The sequence below is a fragment of the Prinia subflava genome, chromosome 17, assembly GCF_021018805.1.
Source record: "Prinia subflava isolate CZ2003 ecotype Zambia chromosome 17, Cam_Psub_1.2, whole genome shotgun sequence".
Taxonomy (NCBI): domain Eukaryota; kingdom Metazoa; phylum Chordata; class Aves; order Passeriformes; family Cisticolidae; genus Prinia; species Prinia subflava.
Window position 1 is genome coordinate 2,721,644 of NC_086263.1, and position 20,031 is coordinate 2,741,674.

Genomic DNA, 20,031 nt, shown 5'->3' on the forward strand with positions numbered 1-20,031 from the left:
TGTCCGACTTGGATGTGGTTGTGTTGGCACTGGGCACAGCTGACGCCTGGGGCTTCTGGTCAAGCACCTCTGCCCATGTTCGTGGCGGGGCTCCTGCCTGGGGTGCTGCCACCGTGGGGCAGCCGTGCCGTGAATTCCCTCTGGGGCGCTGGGGATGCTCATATGGGTCCCTACCTGGTGATCTGTGGGAACAGGAAAGTGGAATAAATGGCTTGCTCAAAGTTTAACTCTTGGGATCGTTCTTGAGGGCTGGTGCAGAGCCGATGGTGACCCAGAGCTGGAGATGCGGGGTTGGGGAGCGCACAGGTCAGAGATGAAGGGCTGGAGCTGTGGGTGGCAGGAAAGGTGTGGGCTGCCTCAGGTGCTGCACCACTGCAGCCCTTGAGAGTTTGGGTTGCCCCAGCATGGCTTGTGCTCCCCAGGGCTCCGGGCAGGGGCTGGGGACAGCTTGTCCCAGGTGCAGGAGGGGCCCTGGTTGTGGCTGAAGTGGGGACAGCCGGGGGGAGCCCAGCGCTGCAGCTGTACAAGGCCCCATCCACTTCAGCTGAGCCTTAGGAAAATCCCCCCCATCCTGCAGTCCCGGGGAAAGGGCAGGCTCAGCCTGGAGCTGCTTCCCCTTCCCTGTCCCCCCTCTGCCTGCTCCAGGCTCATCCCTGGCTTGGAGCAGCAGCAGCTCCCCCAGGATCCCCCCAGCCCCACAGAAAAGGGTCTGTGGTCACCCCACCGTGGGGCACAGCACAGGCAGCTGGTCAGGGGCAGAGTCTCTGCAGGGACAGACAACTCAAAAAAGGTTTGGTTTAATGGAAGATGTTTAGGGAGGGGTTCTTCAATAAATAATGGACTACAGTGAGGACAGGGCTGACACCTCAGGACAGGGTGGTAGGAGGACACAGACCAGTCACAGCTCCCTTGGGATGTGCTCGAGTAGGGTTGGGCTGTGTAAGGGGCAGGAGAGCAGCTGGAGACACAGACACACATGAGCCCCAGGCAGTCAGGAGAGAAGAGCCCCATTCTGGCCAGAGAAAGCAAGTGCTGAGAAAAACCAGGGCCTTGGGCTGCTAAAGAAACTGTCACTCAACAGATGTGTTCAGTAAAAGTGGATAAGCAAAAATACCCCAAACTGAGGTAACAGCTGAGGCTGGAAAGGGTGTCAGGGCCCTGAGGAAACACTGGGGCTGGGAGAGGAGCTGCCTGCCCAGTGCCACGGGCACTGCTGAACTGGAGGGGAGCCAGAGACATCGTATGGGATGGAAGAGGCCCCTCTGAGGGCAGCCCTGGCTGGGGTTTCCATCAGTGCCCTCTCTGACTCCTCATAACCCCTCTTTACCTTGTCTTTGAGCCCCAGAAGGACCAGCACATCCCAGAAGAGCCTGGTGCTGCTCCCAGACACCAAACATGCCAGCCCCTGGGGCTGCCTGCTCTCCAGCCTGGCACTAGGCACAACAGCTCAGCTCATGCATCCTCCTCTTTGTGAACTCCCAGCCAGGGGCTCAGTCACTGACAGGGCCTTCTGTGCCCCTCCAGGCTGCAAGCTCAGGATGTGCCTGGTGGCTCCTCCAAGGCCCTGCCAGCCCCTGCCAGAGCTGGCAGTGCCAGCCCACCCAGGCCCTGCTCTGGCATGGATCCCTCTGCTCCAGCCCCAGTTTAAGAATGAGGTGGGAATAAGGAAAGCAGTGCTGAGCAAGGGAAGAGCCTTGGCCAGGGAAGGGGGATTTGCCATGGGAATAGAGCAGGGCCCCTGGCCTGGCTGAGCTCAGGGCCTCCACAGGCTGCACATGAACTAATCAGCCCTGCAGCCAGGACACGGGCAGGCAACGAGACTGCCCTGCACAGCCCAGAGCACGACACAGAGCAGCTGGAGGGGATCCTCAGCAAGGAAAAGCTGCTGTGAGCTCTGCACAATCCCATCCCTCAAGATCCTGCAATATCCAGCCTGGAGCCACAAAGGGCTCTGGACCAGGTTCTACACTCCCAGCTCCCCTCCCCTGCTACGTTCCATCCTGGACAAAGGCAGAAAGGTCTATACAGTATAATACATATATATTTCACTATGAAATAGCAATTTCATTCCCTGCCTTCTACTTTATGCATCCTGAATTATATGCTTCTTTTTACATCACTCCAGAGGGGGCTGGTGGGGCTGGGTGGTTTCTCATGCGAGGCAGTTGCTCTCCCTGGAAGTTACCCACAGGACGCAGCAGCAGCTGGCTGCTGTGGCAGGACACAGACATGATTCCCATTCCCCCTTTCCTCCTCCCCACTGCCCCTCCCTGTGCCCTGGCAGCCGGGGCCGGCTGAGGCTCTCCCAGTTCATGTAAATGGTTCCTCAGTGCAGATCCACGAACCTCCCCCAGCTGCCCTCAGCAGCTGCGGATGGAGCAGGAGCAGCGGCCGAACCCCCGACATCGCGGGCAGGGGAGGAGCAAACCGGAGGCGAGGGAGGCGGAGGGGACAGTGCAACATGCACGGAGTGTGGGCCCGCCCCGCCCGCGGGAGCCGGGGCTGCAGCCCAGGGGAAATTCTACCGAGGGTCAGTCCCTGAGGAGCAGCACAGGGAGGCCCAGCCCGGGCTGGTCACTGGCCACGAGCCGTCGTCACTGGAACCAGTGCAGAGCCAGGTGTCAGGCGGAAGGACAAACGATCCTACGGAAAGAGGGCAGATGTGTTAGGGAAACACTTGGGGAAAATGTCAGGCAGTGCCAGTGGCGCTGGCAGCAAACGGGGCTGCAGTTACTGCGGCTCCCTCTGCGGGCTCAGCACTGCGGGTGCTGCACCCTGCTCCAGCAGGGGAAAGGGAAAGGACAGCAGGGTCCACCTGCTGCTGGGGTCTGGGCTCCCAAAGGAGCCCAAGTAAACAAGGTCAGGGTTTGATTTCCCTTCAAGTGAAACCAGCAGGAGTTCAGCTGCTGGCTGGAGCTGGAGCACAGCCATGCCCAGACACCTTCGCAGCAGCGGGACGGGCTCACACCAGATCTGTCACAGAACAGGGGCCACGGCAGGGAAGGAGCTGTCCCCAGCACCCACCTGTGCTTCCTGTGCACGCCCAGCCCGTCACATTGTCCGGCTGTAGTCGATGCTGCTCTTGGCAGAAATGCCAGACCAGGGCAGGAGGCTGCAGAGGAGGCTCTGGGCTTGTCTGTATATCCTCTGGGGAATGGAGCACGGGCTCAGGCTGGCCAGTGTGGAGCCAATGTGCTGTAGGTAGTCAGTGACCACCAGTTAAGGACAGCAACACTTCCAGTGTAACTCAGCGAAGAACATAAATCACTCCTGGACTTGCCCTGCCTGCAGGGACCCCTGGCACAGTGGAAGCTGCTCAGCTCAGTCAGATCTGCTCCTTGCACTCATTGCCTCCACCTCTCTATCAAAAGCAGGTCTGCTCTGCCCTGTAAAGGATGGCAATTTGGGAAAGGCAGCTCCAGCTCGTGTGGGAAATATCTCCTCTAAGCAGCTGCCAGTTCTCTTTGCACCCCACAGAAGATCCTGTGAGGACAGCAATCCACACACCTGCCCAGGGAGGTTGGAACTGCCCAGCTACACCCAGGAAGGATTGAGTTTCTTCTCCATGATCCTTTGACCTGAAACAAACCCCCTAAGTCAGTGTGGGGGCAGCCTGCTGAGATCCAGGCCAGCCCAGACTCACAGGGGATCCCAGGCCACAGGAAGCAAGACCAAGGGTTTCTCTGCCCTGTTCGTGGCCAAATCCTGCACCCAAGCCAAAGCACACCCAGCACCTTGGCCTAACACCAGCACTCGCTCTCACTGGCATCCAACCCGCTGCAAATAACTCTAACATCACCTTCCTTTTGGCTTCAGATTAAACCCACATCTGAGCAGGTTTCAGTCCCCACAGGTAACCACACTTTGCTGCTGCTAGCCCAAAACAGGGCTTGGCCTCTGCTCAGCAGCCTGCAGGGAAAGGATATAAGATTGTCCAGGGTGGGTGCCCGCCGTTGATGTACAGGACGTAGGTGAAGCCATCTTTGAGGACCCCTCGGATGGAATAGTAGTAGGGGAGATAGTGGTGCTGTTTAAAGTCTCTGTTCTCATAGAAGTTTATTGCTGTGTTGTTGGTGGTGAGCACGTGCAGGTAGATGGCTTTGCAGTGGTCCTGGGCCGTGGTGGAGATGTGATCTTTCAGGCTCTCAAGCAAGAGGGAACCTGTTGGAGGGAAGCAGCAGGATCAGAGTGTGTGCAGCCCCAGGACCCTCAGTGTGGGGCCCAGCTGAGCACTCCTGCACCAGGGATGGCTGCACACACCTGGAGACCCCAAACCCCATCCAGTTCTCACAGGACCTTCCATGGTTTTCATACATGGTCTCACCTATGAGAACGGCTTCAAACCCCAGAGATTTTAAAGACACAAACCTCTGATTCAATAACCACAGGGATGAGGCAGGACTTTGACAATAGTGCCCATCCCCAGCAGAGCAGCTCCTGGCTTTGGGGAAGGTCAGTGACTCCTTTTCAATGGTATCAGTTCCACCCCATACATTTATTTATTTTAAAGCCTTTTGATACAGCAGAGTGTCAAAACAGCACTTCAGAAGCAGGTTATTGTACTGTGTCTGCTGAACTTGAATCAAAGGCTAAGAACTGCTGGGATTTTAAGATGCCTTCTAAGGAGGAGGGGAGACAGTCTCATCCAATCTGGACTTGCTGCAGCCAGCAGGAAGAACCAGAGAAGGGTACAGGGGATACTCCAGCCCCAAGAGACAGGACCTGGGGGTTCACCCACACCACCTCAACACAGCATGAAGGACCCAGCAGAACCTGCACAGGAACTCCTCCCTGCAGGTGTGGTAACACCAGGCTGAAGAATCAGCCCAGCTCCCAGGGGAGATGGCAGCTGCTGTTTCACAACCTCCAGGGCCTGCTGGACCCACAGGATTTCAGAGCAAAGTCAACAGCACTGACTTCACGTTCTCTTGATACTCAGTGAGAATCTACATCAGCCAAGACCAAAAAACCACTGAGACATTGACAACAGAGCAGTTCCATTTTGGTATGAGATATTCCAGTCTTGTGCCTCACAGAAATCCAGCTGTCCTGTGGTTTAAGAACAGCAGAGAACGAGAAATCAAACCCTTTTACAAGAATCGGAGGAAAATCAGAGCTTCAGTGCTCAGAAGCATGGCTGGAGTGAACAGCCTCCTGCATGAAAGGCTACAGCTTCAAACACCACTAGAAAAACTCAAGAGAAAGGTCTCACAAAAAGCAGCAGCAGCTTTTTTTAGGTTGTGTTGCTACAGGTGCAAGCTCAAAGTTTTTGAGAGAGCACAGCAACATGCTGTGCCAATGGAATGGATAGAGGAAATACTGACTCTGAAAGGAAAAAAACCCCAGCAATATGGAACTGGGAAAAAATTAGGATTTGGAAATTAAGAGGAGACTGAAAACCACCATCATTTTACAGAAAGACCTTTTTACCACCCTCTGTGAACATCATTCTGTGCTACCACCTTCTTCTTTGTGCAGAACATTCTCTGCAGTGGCATTGTAAGGGAAGGTTTAAACACTGCTCTCACCAAGGACTCTGTGGTCATTTCTTTCTGTATCCTCTGAGTTTATACCTGTCCAAACGTGCCTGGGGGAGAAGGGAGGACTTGGAGGTGCTGAGTTGTACTCATATCCACTGAAGAGACTCCAGGTGTGCACCCTGGGTCACTCTGCCAAACCTGGCAGATCACAGATCCACATCCTGCCTGAAACAGCACCAGAGGGGCAGCCCTTGGTGACAGAACACAACTGCTCCAAACAGAGAAACCCTTTCTGACTCCAGGGTTTCAAATGGCTGCAGGAATGCTGCATGTGGCATCAGACAATTGGAGCTGACTTGCACATTCAGGATCTAATCAGGCACAAGTTATGCTATTTTCCAGTTCCCTTTGTGGTTTTCTCACAGTTTGTTCTATCTGTTGAAGCTGAAAGATTAAAAGCAGCTCCGTTTTCTGCTTTAGAGATCAGACTGCTAATACCCAGAAAGAAAATAATTTCAAACCCTGCTTCTGGGTGAAGTTCTTGCACTTTCAGACACTCAGCAGCAGCAGTGTGAGTTTTTGGTGTGCTCAGCTAGCCCCAGGAACAGGATTGACAAAGGCCTGTGCTCTTGGGAAATATTTGCACATTGTGTTGTGCCCACACCAGTAAAAACCTCCCAGTGCACCTGCACTACCCCACCTGCTGGTAGCAGGGTATTTCCCACTGGGAAACTGCAGGGAGATACTGCAGCTCCCTCTGGCCACACCTGGCAAACACCACAACAGCTGGCACCCAGCAGCACCTTACCTATTCCGTGTTTTCTGAACTCCTTCACCACTCCAAGACTTAGGATGTAAGCAACTTGGGTGTCCACAGGAAAATTGGAAGCCAGGATATCTCCATCCTGAGTAGAGATAGGGCAGGTTATTTAATAGGGTACCTGGGGAGGCACAGGAGAAAGCAAGAACCCTGCACTGGAACACCTGGAAACAAGGCTAAAGCAGGACATTTCACTGAACAGTCTTAGCTGAAGCTTTGGAACAGAAGTTAAAATACCCAAGGATGGGGCTATTCCTGTTTTCACATCATCCTCCCAGAGGCAGAACACAAACCATGCCTTTTCCTATGTACATTATTTGTGGGTTTAGGGACAGAACATGGTTGCTTTCTTTACCAGAAGGATTCAAAGTGCCAGTTCTGGAGTCACCCAGCAGTGTTTACATCAACCCAGCAAGTCCTTGTGGCCTGCAAGCTGCACCTGAGCTGTGTCAGCTGGAATCTCTGCACTGCTGGGGAGGACAAGGAGCATGTTCCACGTTCTAACTGGGAACGTGCCCAGAGCAGTGCCTGAATTCCTTGGCTTTCAGCTTGGCTGGAACAAGAGCCTTTTGTAGAAGTTGCTGAAGATGCAGCTTCTGACTTTGATGAGCTTTGAGCTTAAGCCACACAGCTGAGGTGAAGGGACCCATGTGCACCTCTGTGCTCTCAGCTCCTGTGAATGTTGGGATTATTGTTTAACCTCAACACTGAGGGCCCTCCAGGCCCTGCACTGCCCCTGCTTTTTTTAGTGCTCTTCTGCCCTGCTGTCTTCACTGACCATCTCTTCTTTCTCTCTCTGCTGCACTGAATTTTCTCTGCTGGCCTCCAGGCTCTGTTATCTCTGAAGCTCCCTGCAGACAGGTTACCTCCCCTCAGGGCTGGGACAGGGACTGTGCAAAGGGAGGAGTTTCTGCAGGAAGTCACCAGAGTGACTCACCCAGTATAGCTGAGGAAGCTCTTAAGAAAAAAAGATGTTTGTGCTCCCACAGCTACCCCAGCCATGGCCAGGGATCAGCCTGCAGGATCTGATCCCTCAGCTCCCCACGGGGCCATGGCCCAGCAGGAAGAGCCTCTGTGGTACCAGAACCCACCCCTGCCCCGTTAGCTGGAAATCAGCACGTGCTTCACTCCTTACGTTAACTCAGGATCAAATGTCTGAACAGGGGAGGGAAAACCCCCAGCCCACACAGGCCCCATCCCCACGGCAGGGGTGGATTTGGATTCTGTCCCTCTGGGCCCAGGGCAGTCACACACCTCTTTGTGCACCTTCGTCCTGCTCTTGATCTCTGCCACTATCATCCCCACGATGGAGCCCCGGTACGTGGCTGCCAGGGAGAAGAACTTCTTGTTGGAAGTGATGTCTCGGTACCATGAGTCAGGGTACCTGGAAGGAACAGAAACAGGAGTGTCTGTGGATGCAAAGCCCAGGGGACAGGCACGGGATGCTCCTCAACTGGAAACTGCTGCTGCATCCCATTTGGTGCCATGGGTTCTTGCATCATGGAATGGCCTCCTGCCTTGCTAAGAGAATCACATTTTCATTTGACAGTCTTTGCCCAGAGCTTTCACATCCATCTTTAGCAAGTTATTTTTAAAAGCAAGATCCATCTGCCCTCATCTAAGAGTGTAAGGATCTCATTAATTTGATACACATGAAAAAAAAATGCTGCATATTGATAGGGGAAAAAAAAAAATCACACCACCAGCCTCCAGCTCTCCTCCCCCTTCTACAGCTACTAAAGGGAAACTAATATATGTTCATTTATTTCCAAGTGAGAGTTCAGCATGTCTCGCTTTTAAAAGAAATCTACAAACTCAAAATATTATGAATGCTTTCGCTGATTTGCTACATTTTATTCAATCTTAATTATAATCTGCTAGAATCTATAAACCTTCTCTGTGAAGCTGAAGTTAAAAATCCATGAAATCTACAGCTGTGGTTTCCCTGGATGCTCTAGGCCAAAAATGTGTCAGTGTCCCCCAGAAAAGCTCCTGTGCATTTACCAAATGTGGGTCTGGGGAGTGGGCTGGGCCAGGCTGAGATCAGCTTTAAGCCAGCCTACAGGAGGAACAGTGACCCAAGGAAGTCCTGCTCAGTTCCCTGGGACATTGAGAGCAGCCCCTCAGGAACAGTTCCAGGACAGCTCGGTTGGGCTCTGAGGGTGCTGCCCCAGCCTCACGCTCCAGGACACAATTTCCTTTCACAAGCACAGGGATGCTGTCCTTTTCCTGGAGGTGTCCCCCTTTCCCCATCTCAGTCAGTCTTTCTCAAGAAGCTGATCCACCCCTTTAATGACAGAGCCCATTCTGCTGCCCAAACCCGCACACAGGAGGTTTCTGCTGACTGCAGTACGCTGCAGGACAGGAGCAGAGGCCTTTAACACCAACACAGCAGAGTGCACAGGAGATTCCCAGCCTGCTGCTGTCCTGCAACAGCCCTGGGGCTGGAGAGCTGGGGCAGTGCAGACTGGCACCGTGTGTCCCCAGGTGCCACATGCCACCCCCAGCAGTGACATACTCTATTGGGAACCAGTCTCCACAGAGCTGCTTCACCGTGTCTATGTCATCGTGGCACAGCAGGCGCAGGTTCACATCCGTCAGGGCGCTCGGGGGCACCTCCTCTGTCATTCACGCCTGCAAGGGAAGGACACACAGCGGTGAGGGACACAGGCTGAGCCAGCAGCACCAGCAGGGCCTCGCTGTGGGTGAAGCTGCTTTCCTCACAAGGGTGAGTGTTCAGGAGAGACGAAGAAAACTCGGCAGTGTTAACCTGAGAAGGGACTCAAAGCTGTATTGGCCATGGGCAAGCCCAGCCCAGAGCTCAGCCTGACCCACCCCTCCAGCCCCACATCCAGGTACATCCTGATCCCTGGGAGCACAGTCTGGCCACTCTGTGTGCAAGAGGCATGTGACCACCAGCCCTTCCAAAAAGGCCATTAAATGAGCCAGCAGTGTGCCAACTGTGCCTTATGTTACATGGAGCTCTTCAAACCTCCGTGCAGGACCAACACTTTGTTAAAACAACAGAACAAACGGCTTAAAAAGGAAGCACTGCTAGAGGAACATTCAGAAAGTCCTCTTGCACAACCCTGCCATCTCCAGTGGGTACATAAGCAGAGGATTCCAACCTTTAAAATGTTCATTTTTTTTAACCTGGTGAATGAGATGTGGTTTCACTTCCCCTCTCCCCTGTGTGCCACAGCTCCTCCCAGCCCAGCTCAGAGCGCTGGGATACAGAAATCCCAGGACACCTTTTCTCCACAGCCCTGCACGATCTGCTAAGCACAGACAGAACACTGGCTGCAATGTCTTCAGCCCTTTTTAACAAGGACCGGAGGGAAAGAAACAAGTGATAGCTAAAGTGGTTGTAAAAGCATTTGTAGCACTGATGGATCACTGGAGGACACATTTTAGGCAGGACAAAGCCCCATGTGAGACAGACAAGGCCAGTGGAGACAGGAGGAGTCGTTTCCTTCATCTTTCTCACTCCGACCCTCCCAGGTAAAAGAACCAGACCAGAATGCAAATTAAAAAAAGCAAAGCCACCGCCCTTAACAAAAACAAATTACTTGAAATTTTTACTTTCTTTTCCCAGTTTTAAGAGTCTCGAGTCTTGGTTTCAAAGCACCAAGTTATAAGGGAAAAGCTGCATAGAGCAGTGTTTGTCTATGCCCTCCTGTGAAAAGGGATGCTCAGCTCTCCAGTGTTCTTGATTTACAGCTCAGAGCTCAAAGAGGAACAGATTTAAATTGGACTGCATATGTCATTTGAGTAGCTTCAACACAAAAATTGTAACTGGCAAAGTTACAATTGGTAGTCGGGCAATTTTAAGTTGCCAAATTTACCATTTAGCAATTAATTATAAATTATTAAATCACTCAAGTTGGACAAGCTCTCAAGCACATGGTGGGATTCCCCAGGTGTCCTGTGCAGGGCAGGAGCTGGACTCTGATCCTCATGGGTTCCTTCCCTTCAGCATATTCTGTGATTCTACTCTCCCAGTTACAGTCACTCTGTGCTGAAATGGATCACTTGTTCCTCTCCAAAGAATCCCTTAAAAAGCATCACAGCTATTTTCCAGCCTGTTCTAGGACTGGCTGCATGTTTACTGAGCAGCCCACAGCACTCACAGGCACCAGTTTCAAAACAACTTGAGCACCTACAAAACCTGCACTCCTTGCTGCCTTTAAAACTTCTTTTACACTCGCAGAGCTGGCTCAAGCCCTCAGAGGCCGGACTTGGAATCTGTTCCCTCTCTCAGCAGTGCACACACTCCCCACCCCCAGCCTCTGGTGACCTTTTAAGAAGCTTCAGCTTCACCCCATGGGACCCTGAAGAAGGAAAGGCAAACATTTGCTGGCTGAGGCTCAACTGATCCACACCACTGGTTCTGGATGCTGTGGACCCCAGTCTCACCAGCCCCCACCCCTGCTGAACCCTTTGCTGAGCCATTTCACAGCTGGGACACACCACAGGATCATCTATCTTGCAAAGTTTCAATGCTCCTGTAAGGGAATACCCCTTCTCGGCATTAATAAATCAGAGAGAAATGAAACCACCACGCCAGAGCCGTGGTTTTGCTAACGAGTAGAAAAGGCAGGGCAGCCTGGGAGGCAGAGCCAGCACAGGACACATTCCTATGAGGATTAGTCCATGTGTATTTAACACCACATTCTCAAAGAGCTGGGCAAGCATTATGCATTATCCTGCAGCCGAAGGCAGCCTCCAAACAGTAATCCCGGACTGTTTAGCTGAACAGGATAATGCCCCTCCCCTCAAATTCAGACACCCATGGCTGTTTATGTTTGCAGAGACTCGCTCCATCCTTTATGTGACCCAATCCAGATGCTCCAGCACATTTAAAGGACATTTGGGACACCCGTGTGGCACCGTGTCCTGCCACAGGGGTTCAGAGAGCACACCCGTGCCCTTTCCTCCCTGGCCAGCTGTCCCTGCTGCTGGAGGAGCTCTGCTAAGTGGCTGCTATGACCAAGAGAGAAAAAATTCCAGGCAAATCATTTCCCTTCATACCCAGGTGACAGTCTCTGGGTCTTCTGGAATTCCTGGAAAAACACCTAAGAGCAGATCCTGGCCTTGGGCACAGCCTGTGGCAATGCTGTCCTTAGCACGGCCAAAGTCCTGGACTCAAGTCTCAGCCAACACAGTGACCTAAGAATCACTTTTAGAGTCAACTTAAGAGGACAAGATACATGTTTGAAAGCCCAAAATAAAACAAAAACAGAATCAATGTAAAACAAACCCCTGGAAGTTAAAAGGGCCTTCAGGCAACACTGACAACACAAGTTCTAACCTCTGAGACCAAATGGTGGCTCCTGTGAAGCCACATGCAGGCTCCAGGGACATGTGGTTAATTCAAGGCCACTTTGGACAGCCCAAGTGAAGTTATCTCATTGCTTTTAGTATCTTTTTCTCAGGTGTCAGCCTTTGGTTGACGTGATGGCCACAGTCTGGGAGCTGACATGGCCAACATCACCCCCTGCCTCCTCTCCTGTGGGCACAGTGACCTCACCCTGCTGTAAAAACAGGAAGCACTTGCTCAGGAGGATCAGAAAATGAGCCAGCATTTCATATTTCATTTAACATTTCATGCTTGTGAAGGGATAGTGCAGATAAACATTTGAAAAAGCTTCGAGGACACCCTCGTACAAAATACTGCAGTCAGGAGCAAGTAGAGCTAGAAACTGAACATTTAATTCCTTTTCTTACCTAAAAACTGTAGATATTAATGCATAACAAATTAATTTCAAAAATACAGGAAAGCATAAAAGTTTTAAGCATTTTTACTAGTTTTCTGCCTTGCTCTGTTGAGCAAATCTAGCAAAATGTTTTGGCCTCAAGTGTATTGGGTAGTTCAGAGGAACTGGTGAAATTCTTATGACAAATATTTAGCAGTAATGGAAGTTGGATGAAAAGAAATAGCAAATGCATTACTAAATAAGCCAACTTGACATATAACTTTAATTTAAAGTACATTATGAGGCCTGAACTTACTATTTATAAATGATGTAATAAATCTTTGGCATTAATAAGCTGTAGCTATAATGAGCAAAAGAACAGCCTTTCACAGTTGTGTCTAAAAGGCAGCAGAGCCTTTGGCTCCAGCCAGGGCAGGGCCTGCAGGAATTGTCCCTGCTCACTCAGCAGATGGAGCCAAGCACAGGCACTGACATTCCCCCACCAGGACCCCCAGGTCCTGTCGAGAAGGAGCAGTTCTTGTTCCAGGTGCAGGAACACTTTATTTACATGGAGCAGTTACTTCACAGCTAAGACACCTCAGCTCAAGCTTTTCTCAAGAGCAGGAGGTCTTCATTGCCTCTTAGAGCTCTTGTATTTTAAGAAAATCATAATAAAATCTACACAAGATCACATTTCTAGAGAGACAGGCAGCCATACAGAACCAGCACTCTTAATCCAGCAGGGTGTTCAAATGCAGGATAAAGCCCGATGCTTTGGCAGGCAGCTACTCAAATGTGTTGAAAATCCCTTGAGCACTTCCATACCTACAAAAACCTGGCCAAGTGGTTCTACAAGTTGACATTTCCCTTGTTTAGCACTGTTTTAGACACATTTTAACGTTTCTGCCTTGTGAATCCTGCAAAATGAGTTGGATTTCACCGGTGAACAAGATGCTGGTTTCATTAATTTTGACTTCAGCTTCCATGCGGATAAGCTCATGAAATTCCCAAATAAAAATTTTATCATCTAGCAACAAATATCACTGAATTTCCTAGCTGAATAAAAGCCAGGTAATCTAAGACTAAAGTCAAACAAATAGTAACTAGGATTGTTTACAACTCTAATTCCCAGTAAGGGATGTATTGACTTTAAATTTAGTGCTCACACAAAAACCAACATGAAGGAATCTTCTTCACTTGCAGAAACAAAGCTGGATCGAAGTTCATCAATACCTTTTACTTTACTTAAAAGCTAATTGAGATCAATTCATCCTACAGAGAGCAGCAGAGCTGCAGGGAAGGATAAAGAGAGGCCGTGGCAGGCTGTGGGTGTTTCTAACTGGATCCCACAATTGAGGCAGCATTGTCCCTGCAGGCACACCCAGCCAGCCCAGTGTCCCAACACCTCCCACACTCTGCAGTGTGGATCCTCACAGATTCAGGATGAAGATTTTCACCCCGGGAATTCCAAGCACTCACTCTGAGCACACTCCTGCTGGATTATTGAGGATTATCCGCTGCCCTTCCACAGAAGGAAAAGATTAAGTTCCTGCAGACGACTCCTAAGGACACAGCACGAAGGGGCTGTCCTTAGGAATGGCAGTGACACCAAACCACCCCACTGGCCCTGTCCTGGCAGCTCCTGCCCAGCACTGCAGGACACATCACAGGGGCTCCAGTTCACTGCACAGACACTCCCTGGGAGATCTGCACACAGGGACAGAGAGGGAATTCCTTGTGCCTCGTACCCTCACCCCAGAGGTGCTGCTCCAGGGACACCACCAAATCCTTGTTCGCAATCTGCAGTCCTAAGATCCCAGTAACACAAGATTTCCAGGAAAGAAAAATTAATAACATTTGGCATCCTCTCTCACTTTGTAAGTAAATAGGATCAAACAAAGCCCAGGGAGAATTTTAAAGCTACCAAAATGCAGGATTTTAGCTGTGACTGAGCACCACAGTACCCTAAACAGCCACGAAGTCTGCTATTATCTTCCAGAACACAAACAGGAATTTTCACAGCTATAAGTCTCTCTACCTTGTGCCATCTGGCACTGGGGATTTGATTTACATTAAACCATTCAGTCTGAACCAGTCTAATTCCACAAAGCAGTAAAGATTTCCCTGGTGCATTTCATTTTCAGCTTACTGTGGTTTTAGGTTACTGGTCTCACAGGGAATATTCCACACAGACACCTCTGTCACGAAGCTCCTTTCATTTAATACAATGAAAGTGCAACTGGATTTCAAAATATCATCAATTCATTACTAAGAATCTCAAAGAGATGCTTCCAGGACGTAGGGCAACATTATCCAGGCAGCAGGAGCCAAATTTTTGAAGATATTTAAATACTTGGCTTGACAGATTCTCAGTGCTACTTCAAGTATGGTCATAGAATAACAAAACCATAGGTTGGAAAGACCCTTTGGGGTTTAACCCAATTTAGATCAGGTTGCTTAGGCCCACATAATGTCAGTGAGGAGCAAATCTCTTCACCCTGCCTGGAGCCAGACCAGCTCCTTTGGATCTAAAGGCACAACTGGAAGCTGGGGCATCAAACGTGCTGCCTGCACCAACACCCCCAGCTCTGCCAGTGTGCAATGCAAGCACACCTGACAGGGCACTTGTTACTCTCTGTTTATCCATGTGAGGCTCCTGCTCCTTCCAGGAATGCCCCAGGGGCTCAGCTGGCACAGGCAGCACACAAAGCTGTGTGCAGAGGGTACAGCTTCCCTCATCCCCCCTTCCTTACACAAACCAACAGAGCCTGGGGCTCATGGGCACACTGAGTCTCACCTCCTGCCCTGTACACTCACACCTCACAGCAGTGCTGCCCAGAACTGCCACACTTAATTCCCTACATTAGCAGAAGCTTGGAATGAGTGAGATTCTTAATGAGAAATCCAGGACAATAAACTGATTCCGTGCCTTGGTCTGAAAGGCCACAATAACGTGGGTGGAAGCAGGCTCTGATTATGCCACTTTACAACAGCCCAGAACACCTTTTGATCTATGTTTTTGTTTTTCTGCCTTTTCTACCACAATCAAAAGCACTGAGCCTCAAAGCCCCTCGTGGACCCCAGGTCACTCAGGTGTGTGCACCAGCTCAAGACTTGGAGCTCCTCAATATTCCAATTCCTTCAATAGCAGCTCCTTTCTGTGCAGGACACTGCCCTCCCCAGCACCCGCCCTGGCACAGCTCCCCAGGCTGCCACACGAGGTTACCCCAGCCTGCCCCCACAGCACAGCCCGAGCACTGACGGGATTCTCTCGGGAACATCACTCTGGAGAAGGGAGTTTGTCAGTGCCTGCACTTTCTCGTGCAGTAAATCCATCCAGGGCAGTGTGCTTGACCAGCACCCCACACTGGAGGAGGACAAAACCCAGTGAGCTTGAGGAAAAGGAAGTTTTTCTTGTGTTGTAAAGAAGCTGAATTCACCTCAGCCCCAGGGAGGCAGGAGGGTAACCTTGGGTTGAGATGAGACACCTGCACCAGTGAACTGCCAGGTGCCCTGAGCCAATTAATAAAGAATCACATCTTCCTGAGAGAGCCAGACTAACAGGGCAGGAACATACACACAGCTGAGCCCTAAGTATAAACACTGGACAGTTAAAAAAGTCAATTTTGAAGGAAGCAAAGCAGGCTTCAACCTGTGTACTCCTTCCTGAGCACACAGAGACCAGGAAGAGGCACCACAGCTGGATTTGGATCCAACCATACACTGCCATCCCTGGGTTAAGCTTCTGCTGTGATTTCAGCGTGTTGCTGTATCACTGCTAAATCAGACTCCCACCTAGCACCAAATACACCAAACAAAGCAATTGGGTATTACACCCTCCTCGTGTGGAACAGCTACCAGAGCTTGGCCAGAACACGTTGAACTCTGACAGCCAGGGAGGCAGCACTGTCACACACAGCCTGGGAAATCCACCCTGGCAATCGGCCCTCCTCCTACAGGCTCACCCCAGATGGCTCAGACTATTTTTCCTCAGCTCTCAAATTCTGGAAACACCATTCTAAGAACACATTTGTGCCTTGTCTCCGGCTCCACACAACTTTCCACTCTGCTCACATCGAGGTGTGCACACCACAGCACTGACAGCCTCCAAGCCACGCACCCCGAATCGCTGTCATTAACACTTTGGCCTCCTGCCATGAAGGATCAGGGTTTGAAACTCCCCAAAAGGATATTTAGAAGTGAGAAGGCAAAATGTAGTTCTACCTGTGTAGCAAGCAGGAGTTATTTATTAGAAATAAAGAACACTTACTGTTTGTGAAAATCCTTTTAAACTGGTGCCCCTGATCTTCTGCACACTCCGAGTTGGACTTGTCAGACTCCCAGCAGCAGAAATATTATTTTGCACGTGGGTCGCTTTCTGGCCTTTTCTCTCACCTTACAGCTCTGGAAACATTACTGGAGCTGTGGATTTCACAGGAGCCAGTCCCCAAATAAAGTGTCTTTAAAGCACACTGCACAAGGCCTGGCTTCCTGCTGCCCCAGATACAGCAATTCCTCCGGGGAATGGCAAACAAGAATCTCTAAGAGGGTTTTGAAGTTAAATCTTTTCTTGTTAAGGGGAGGAAGGGAAAATCTGCTTTGTGACAGTGGCACTGTGGGGAGTTCAAACCCAAGGGTCAAAGAAGAGGTACACTGGCACCAAGCTCCTCACTGGAGGGGAGATTTAATACACAGCAAGTTTCCAACAGGCACCTCTTCCTCCAGAAAACAAACAAAAAACCCCAAATGATCCATCATACCTGCAGGCCCACTGCCCTTTCTGAATTGGAATAAACAGCCACACAGAAAATGTGTGTAATGAGTGAAAAAACAGCCAGAAATGCAGCCTACAAACCCCTGGAGAAGGGAATTTGAGGCTGCCTCCATTTCCTACATGCTGTCCTCATTATGGAGCAGCACTGACAAAACCCAGCCCCCTCCACCTGCACCCTCACAGGAGACACCAACACAACTTTCAGAGGTTACTGCAAACAAGCTGCTTTCCAATAAAACAAATTTGGAAAAAGCTTGACAAGAACATTCCTTCCTCAGTTGTCAGACAAGTGCCCCAAACTTAACACCCCTCCAAGATCCCAACTTTAAAATTTGAGCCAAAATGGCTCCTTTTCCTTTCCTTTTCCAGCAGTTTTCCAAGCATGAGACACTCAGGTTCAACTCAAAAGCTCCACTGCTGCTGTTTTAAACTAACAACATTTAAAATGGATTCTGGCATAGGTGTCTGCTCTGACAGCCACAGTAATAAGTTGAGAAGCAGAAATAAAAAACTTAATTAAAAACTAATGTTGGAAAACTGAGCAGCTCCTGTTCCTGCAGGGAGGAAAGTGGGTGGGGGGACAGAGCAAGACATGAAGCTCAAAGTCTTTTTACAACACTCTGCATTGAAGCCACCAGACTAAAACCCAGGCAGGTGGGAGTAATCCCACTCTGGGAATGATTTTGGATAGCACGTGGCTTCCAAGTTGGCAGAGGAGATGCTCAGCTACGGCAGATCTTTTCCTGCTGTCACTCCGAAGAGCTGAATCCCAGTTGATTCTTGAAAAGCACCTGGACACGTCACTGAAGGGAATCCCTGTCCCTGCTCCGGGGCTGCCTCCAGCCCAGCAGGAAGGCAGAGCCACCAGGATTCCTGACCCAGCCCTGCCAGGAAGGGCCTGAGTGTGCCCCGGTAACTCCTCAGGTATTTACAGCAGCGCCGGCACCAGCGCCAGCCTCTGCAGTTTCAGTTTCACCTGCTCACTCCATAAATCACCCTGGGAGTGGCTGGGGTGGGGCCAGAGGTGGAAAACAGACAGGAAATGAGAGAATGGCTCCTGACAGGAGCAGCTCCCACCAGCTGACAGGTTCTGAGCCCAGCCCTGACTCACAGACTGACACCACACTGGCCCATCCCCTGTTCATAACACCCCCAAAAACCCCATCCCCACATGCAAACAAAGATCATCCACACTGGGAAAGAAATAACACCAGACATGAGAGAAGCACCAGACTTTGTAAATAAAAATAAATGCACGTGCTCTGTTAAAGGTTCTTTGGCCAAAGACCATTTCCTGAACTCCACTGGCAGTTCCCACAGTGTTTCATCACATCCTGATAGCCAGTTGGGACACCAGGAGTCAGGATGACTGGCAGTGGTTTGGGAAAAGAAGTGGAAATTAGGAATGCCACAGGTTTAGAGAGGCATTCCCAGGACAGCCACTTCCCAACCCGTCAGACATGAGACGTCAATTTGCCTTAAGCACATCACACAACCTGCTGAGAGGAACAGCAGCAGCTTCAAAGAGCAAAACATTGTCCCAGCACCGCTGCTGAACACTTCTCCCTCTGCCACCAGGGGTGGGAACACCAATTAGAGCAGCTCACAAGATGTAACAGAGCTGCTTTATAACCTGCAAGAGAAAACCTTCTGCTGTAAAACCCTGATCCCCGGCCTGCTTCTGAGGGGGGAGAGGCTGCTCAGGTAAATGAGCTCACAATTAATTAGCACACACTGGCACAGACCCAGCAGTTGGGGTTCTGGGGTGGTTTTTTTGGGTTATTTTTTCACCTTGCTTGTGAAACACCTGCTGGAGTTTGTTCCAGCAGACAGTTGGATAATCTGAGAACACACCGTGCTCTAGTGCTCCCAAAATGCTCCCACATGTTCTCCACAAAGACTTCTGAGGATACTAACCTCAGAAGGAGAGGCTGTGGCAGGTTAAAAGAAATTAATTACAAGAATTAATTAGAGTAAAATCATCTAGGATGAATCCACACTGGACAGAGAGTCCATTCAGCAGGTTCATAATAACTAACTGGAGGAAGAGAGAACAGACATGCAACAAAACTGGCTGATGATCCTTTGGGATAGGGCACACATTTCCAGGAGGGCAAAACCTAAAGTTATTGGCAGCTGCAGAAAACTCCTACAATGCCAAAAGCCAAGTAAAACTGTAAACAGGTAGATTAAATAGGAATGCAGCCTGAAGGAACACAAACATTCCAATCTGTGTTGACCACTGTGAGGGGGAAAAGCAGCCATGCTCACAGTGAGCTCCCTGAGAGCATTTGTGGCTCAGCAGCAAAGCAGGACACAGGGAATTATCAGAACAGAGGGAAAAGCCTCATCTGTAAAGAGTCTGGTGTGAGGCAGGTACAGATATTTAAAGCCTCTGAATGAAACACCAGAGGGAAGGAAGCGTGGCCAAGGTTCGGGAGCTCAGCAACATCACCCAGAAAGGGCTGGGAGCTGCTGCAACACACCAAAATCGGGATAAACCAACGGGTACACAGCCGGCCGAGCTCAACTCAACACCGGTAACGCAGTTAAACATTCAGCCAGTTTGCAGTGGGATTGAGAATAACCTGATGTCTGTAATTAACAGCGGATTGTCCAGGATGCGTTTTAGCTCCTGGCTGGACACGGCAATGCCGCGGCCTCAGCGCACCCCTCAGAAACACCCAGCCGGCAACAAACCGAGCCCAGCGACCCCGAGCAGCTCCGCTCTGCCGGGGGAACGGCCGGGTCCGGCCACCCCAACACAGCCCGGCCCTCCCCGGGGAACGCGGCCGCGGGGGAGGACACGGAGACGGACACGGGCGACAGCGGCGGCACCGAGCTCTCCGGTTATCGGGAAGGACGGGAGCGCATCCCGAGGCCCGCGGAGACCTCAGAGCGGGGGGGCCGGGGTTGCCATGGCGACTGCGCCGGGCCTGTCCCGGACGAAATCGCCATGGCAACGCCAGCGCCCGTACCCAACAGAGACCCCCTGGCCAAAGCCCTCCCCGCTCACCTGGGAGGGGCGGCGGACGCGCCCTCAGCGCATCCCGGGCGGCGGAACCGGACGAGAAGCGCTGGGCACGGGCACCCCCGGCACTTCCTCAACCGGGGCACCGCGCAGTAACCCGCCTCCCCATTGGCTGACGGCAGGGCACGTGACCGCGGGCGCCGCGCATGCGCACAGAGGCGCACCGGTCCCCTGAGGCCACGTGGGCAGCGCCGAGCGGGGCCCGCGGTCCGTAATTAAGGGAGCGCTAA

At 51.1% G+C, this 20,031-nt stretch overlaps 1 protein-coding gene across 1 annotated transcript; it reads right to left on the reverse strand.

Annotated features, from left to right (window-relative positions):
• Nucleotides 1-2,023: 2,023 nt before the first annotated feature.
• NAA60 (N-alpha-acetyltransferase 60, NatF catalytic subunit) lies at nt 2,024-19,930 on the reverse strand. Its single transcript, XM_063414799.1, has 7 exons — nt 19,787-19,930; nt 8,819-8,934; nt 7,555-7,684; nt 6,289-6,385; nt 3,927-4,161; nt 3,025-3,208; nt 2,024-2,643 (listed from the first exon to the last, which is right to left on the reverse strand). The coding sequence occupies exons 2-6, from the start codon at nt 8,926-8,928 to the stop codon at nt 3,052-3,054; spliced, it is 729 nt and encodes a 242-aa protein (XP_063270869.1). The 5' UTR covers nt 8,929-8,934; nt 19,787-19,930; the 3' UTR covers nt 2,024-2,643; nt 3,025-3,051.
• Between the last annotated feature and the right edge of the window lie 101 nt (nt 19,931-20,031).

Excerpts from the sequence above, each read along its gene's own strand:
- NAA60 (XM_063414799.1), bottom strand. The coding sequence starts at position 8,928 with ATGACAGAGGAGGTGCCCCCGAGCGCCCTGACGGATGTGAACCTGCGC. Across the intron at positions 6,386-7,554 it reads GGACGAAGGTGCACAAAGAG|GATGGAGATATCCTGGCTTC; the intron begins GTGTGTGACTGC and ends ATCTCTACTCAG. Across the intron at positions 3,209-3,926 it reads CACCCACCCTGGACAATCTT|TGACTACCTACAGCACATTG; the intron begins ATATCCTTTCCC and ends ACTGGTGGTCAC.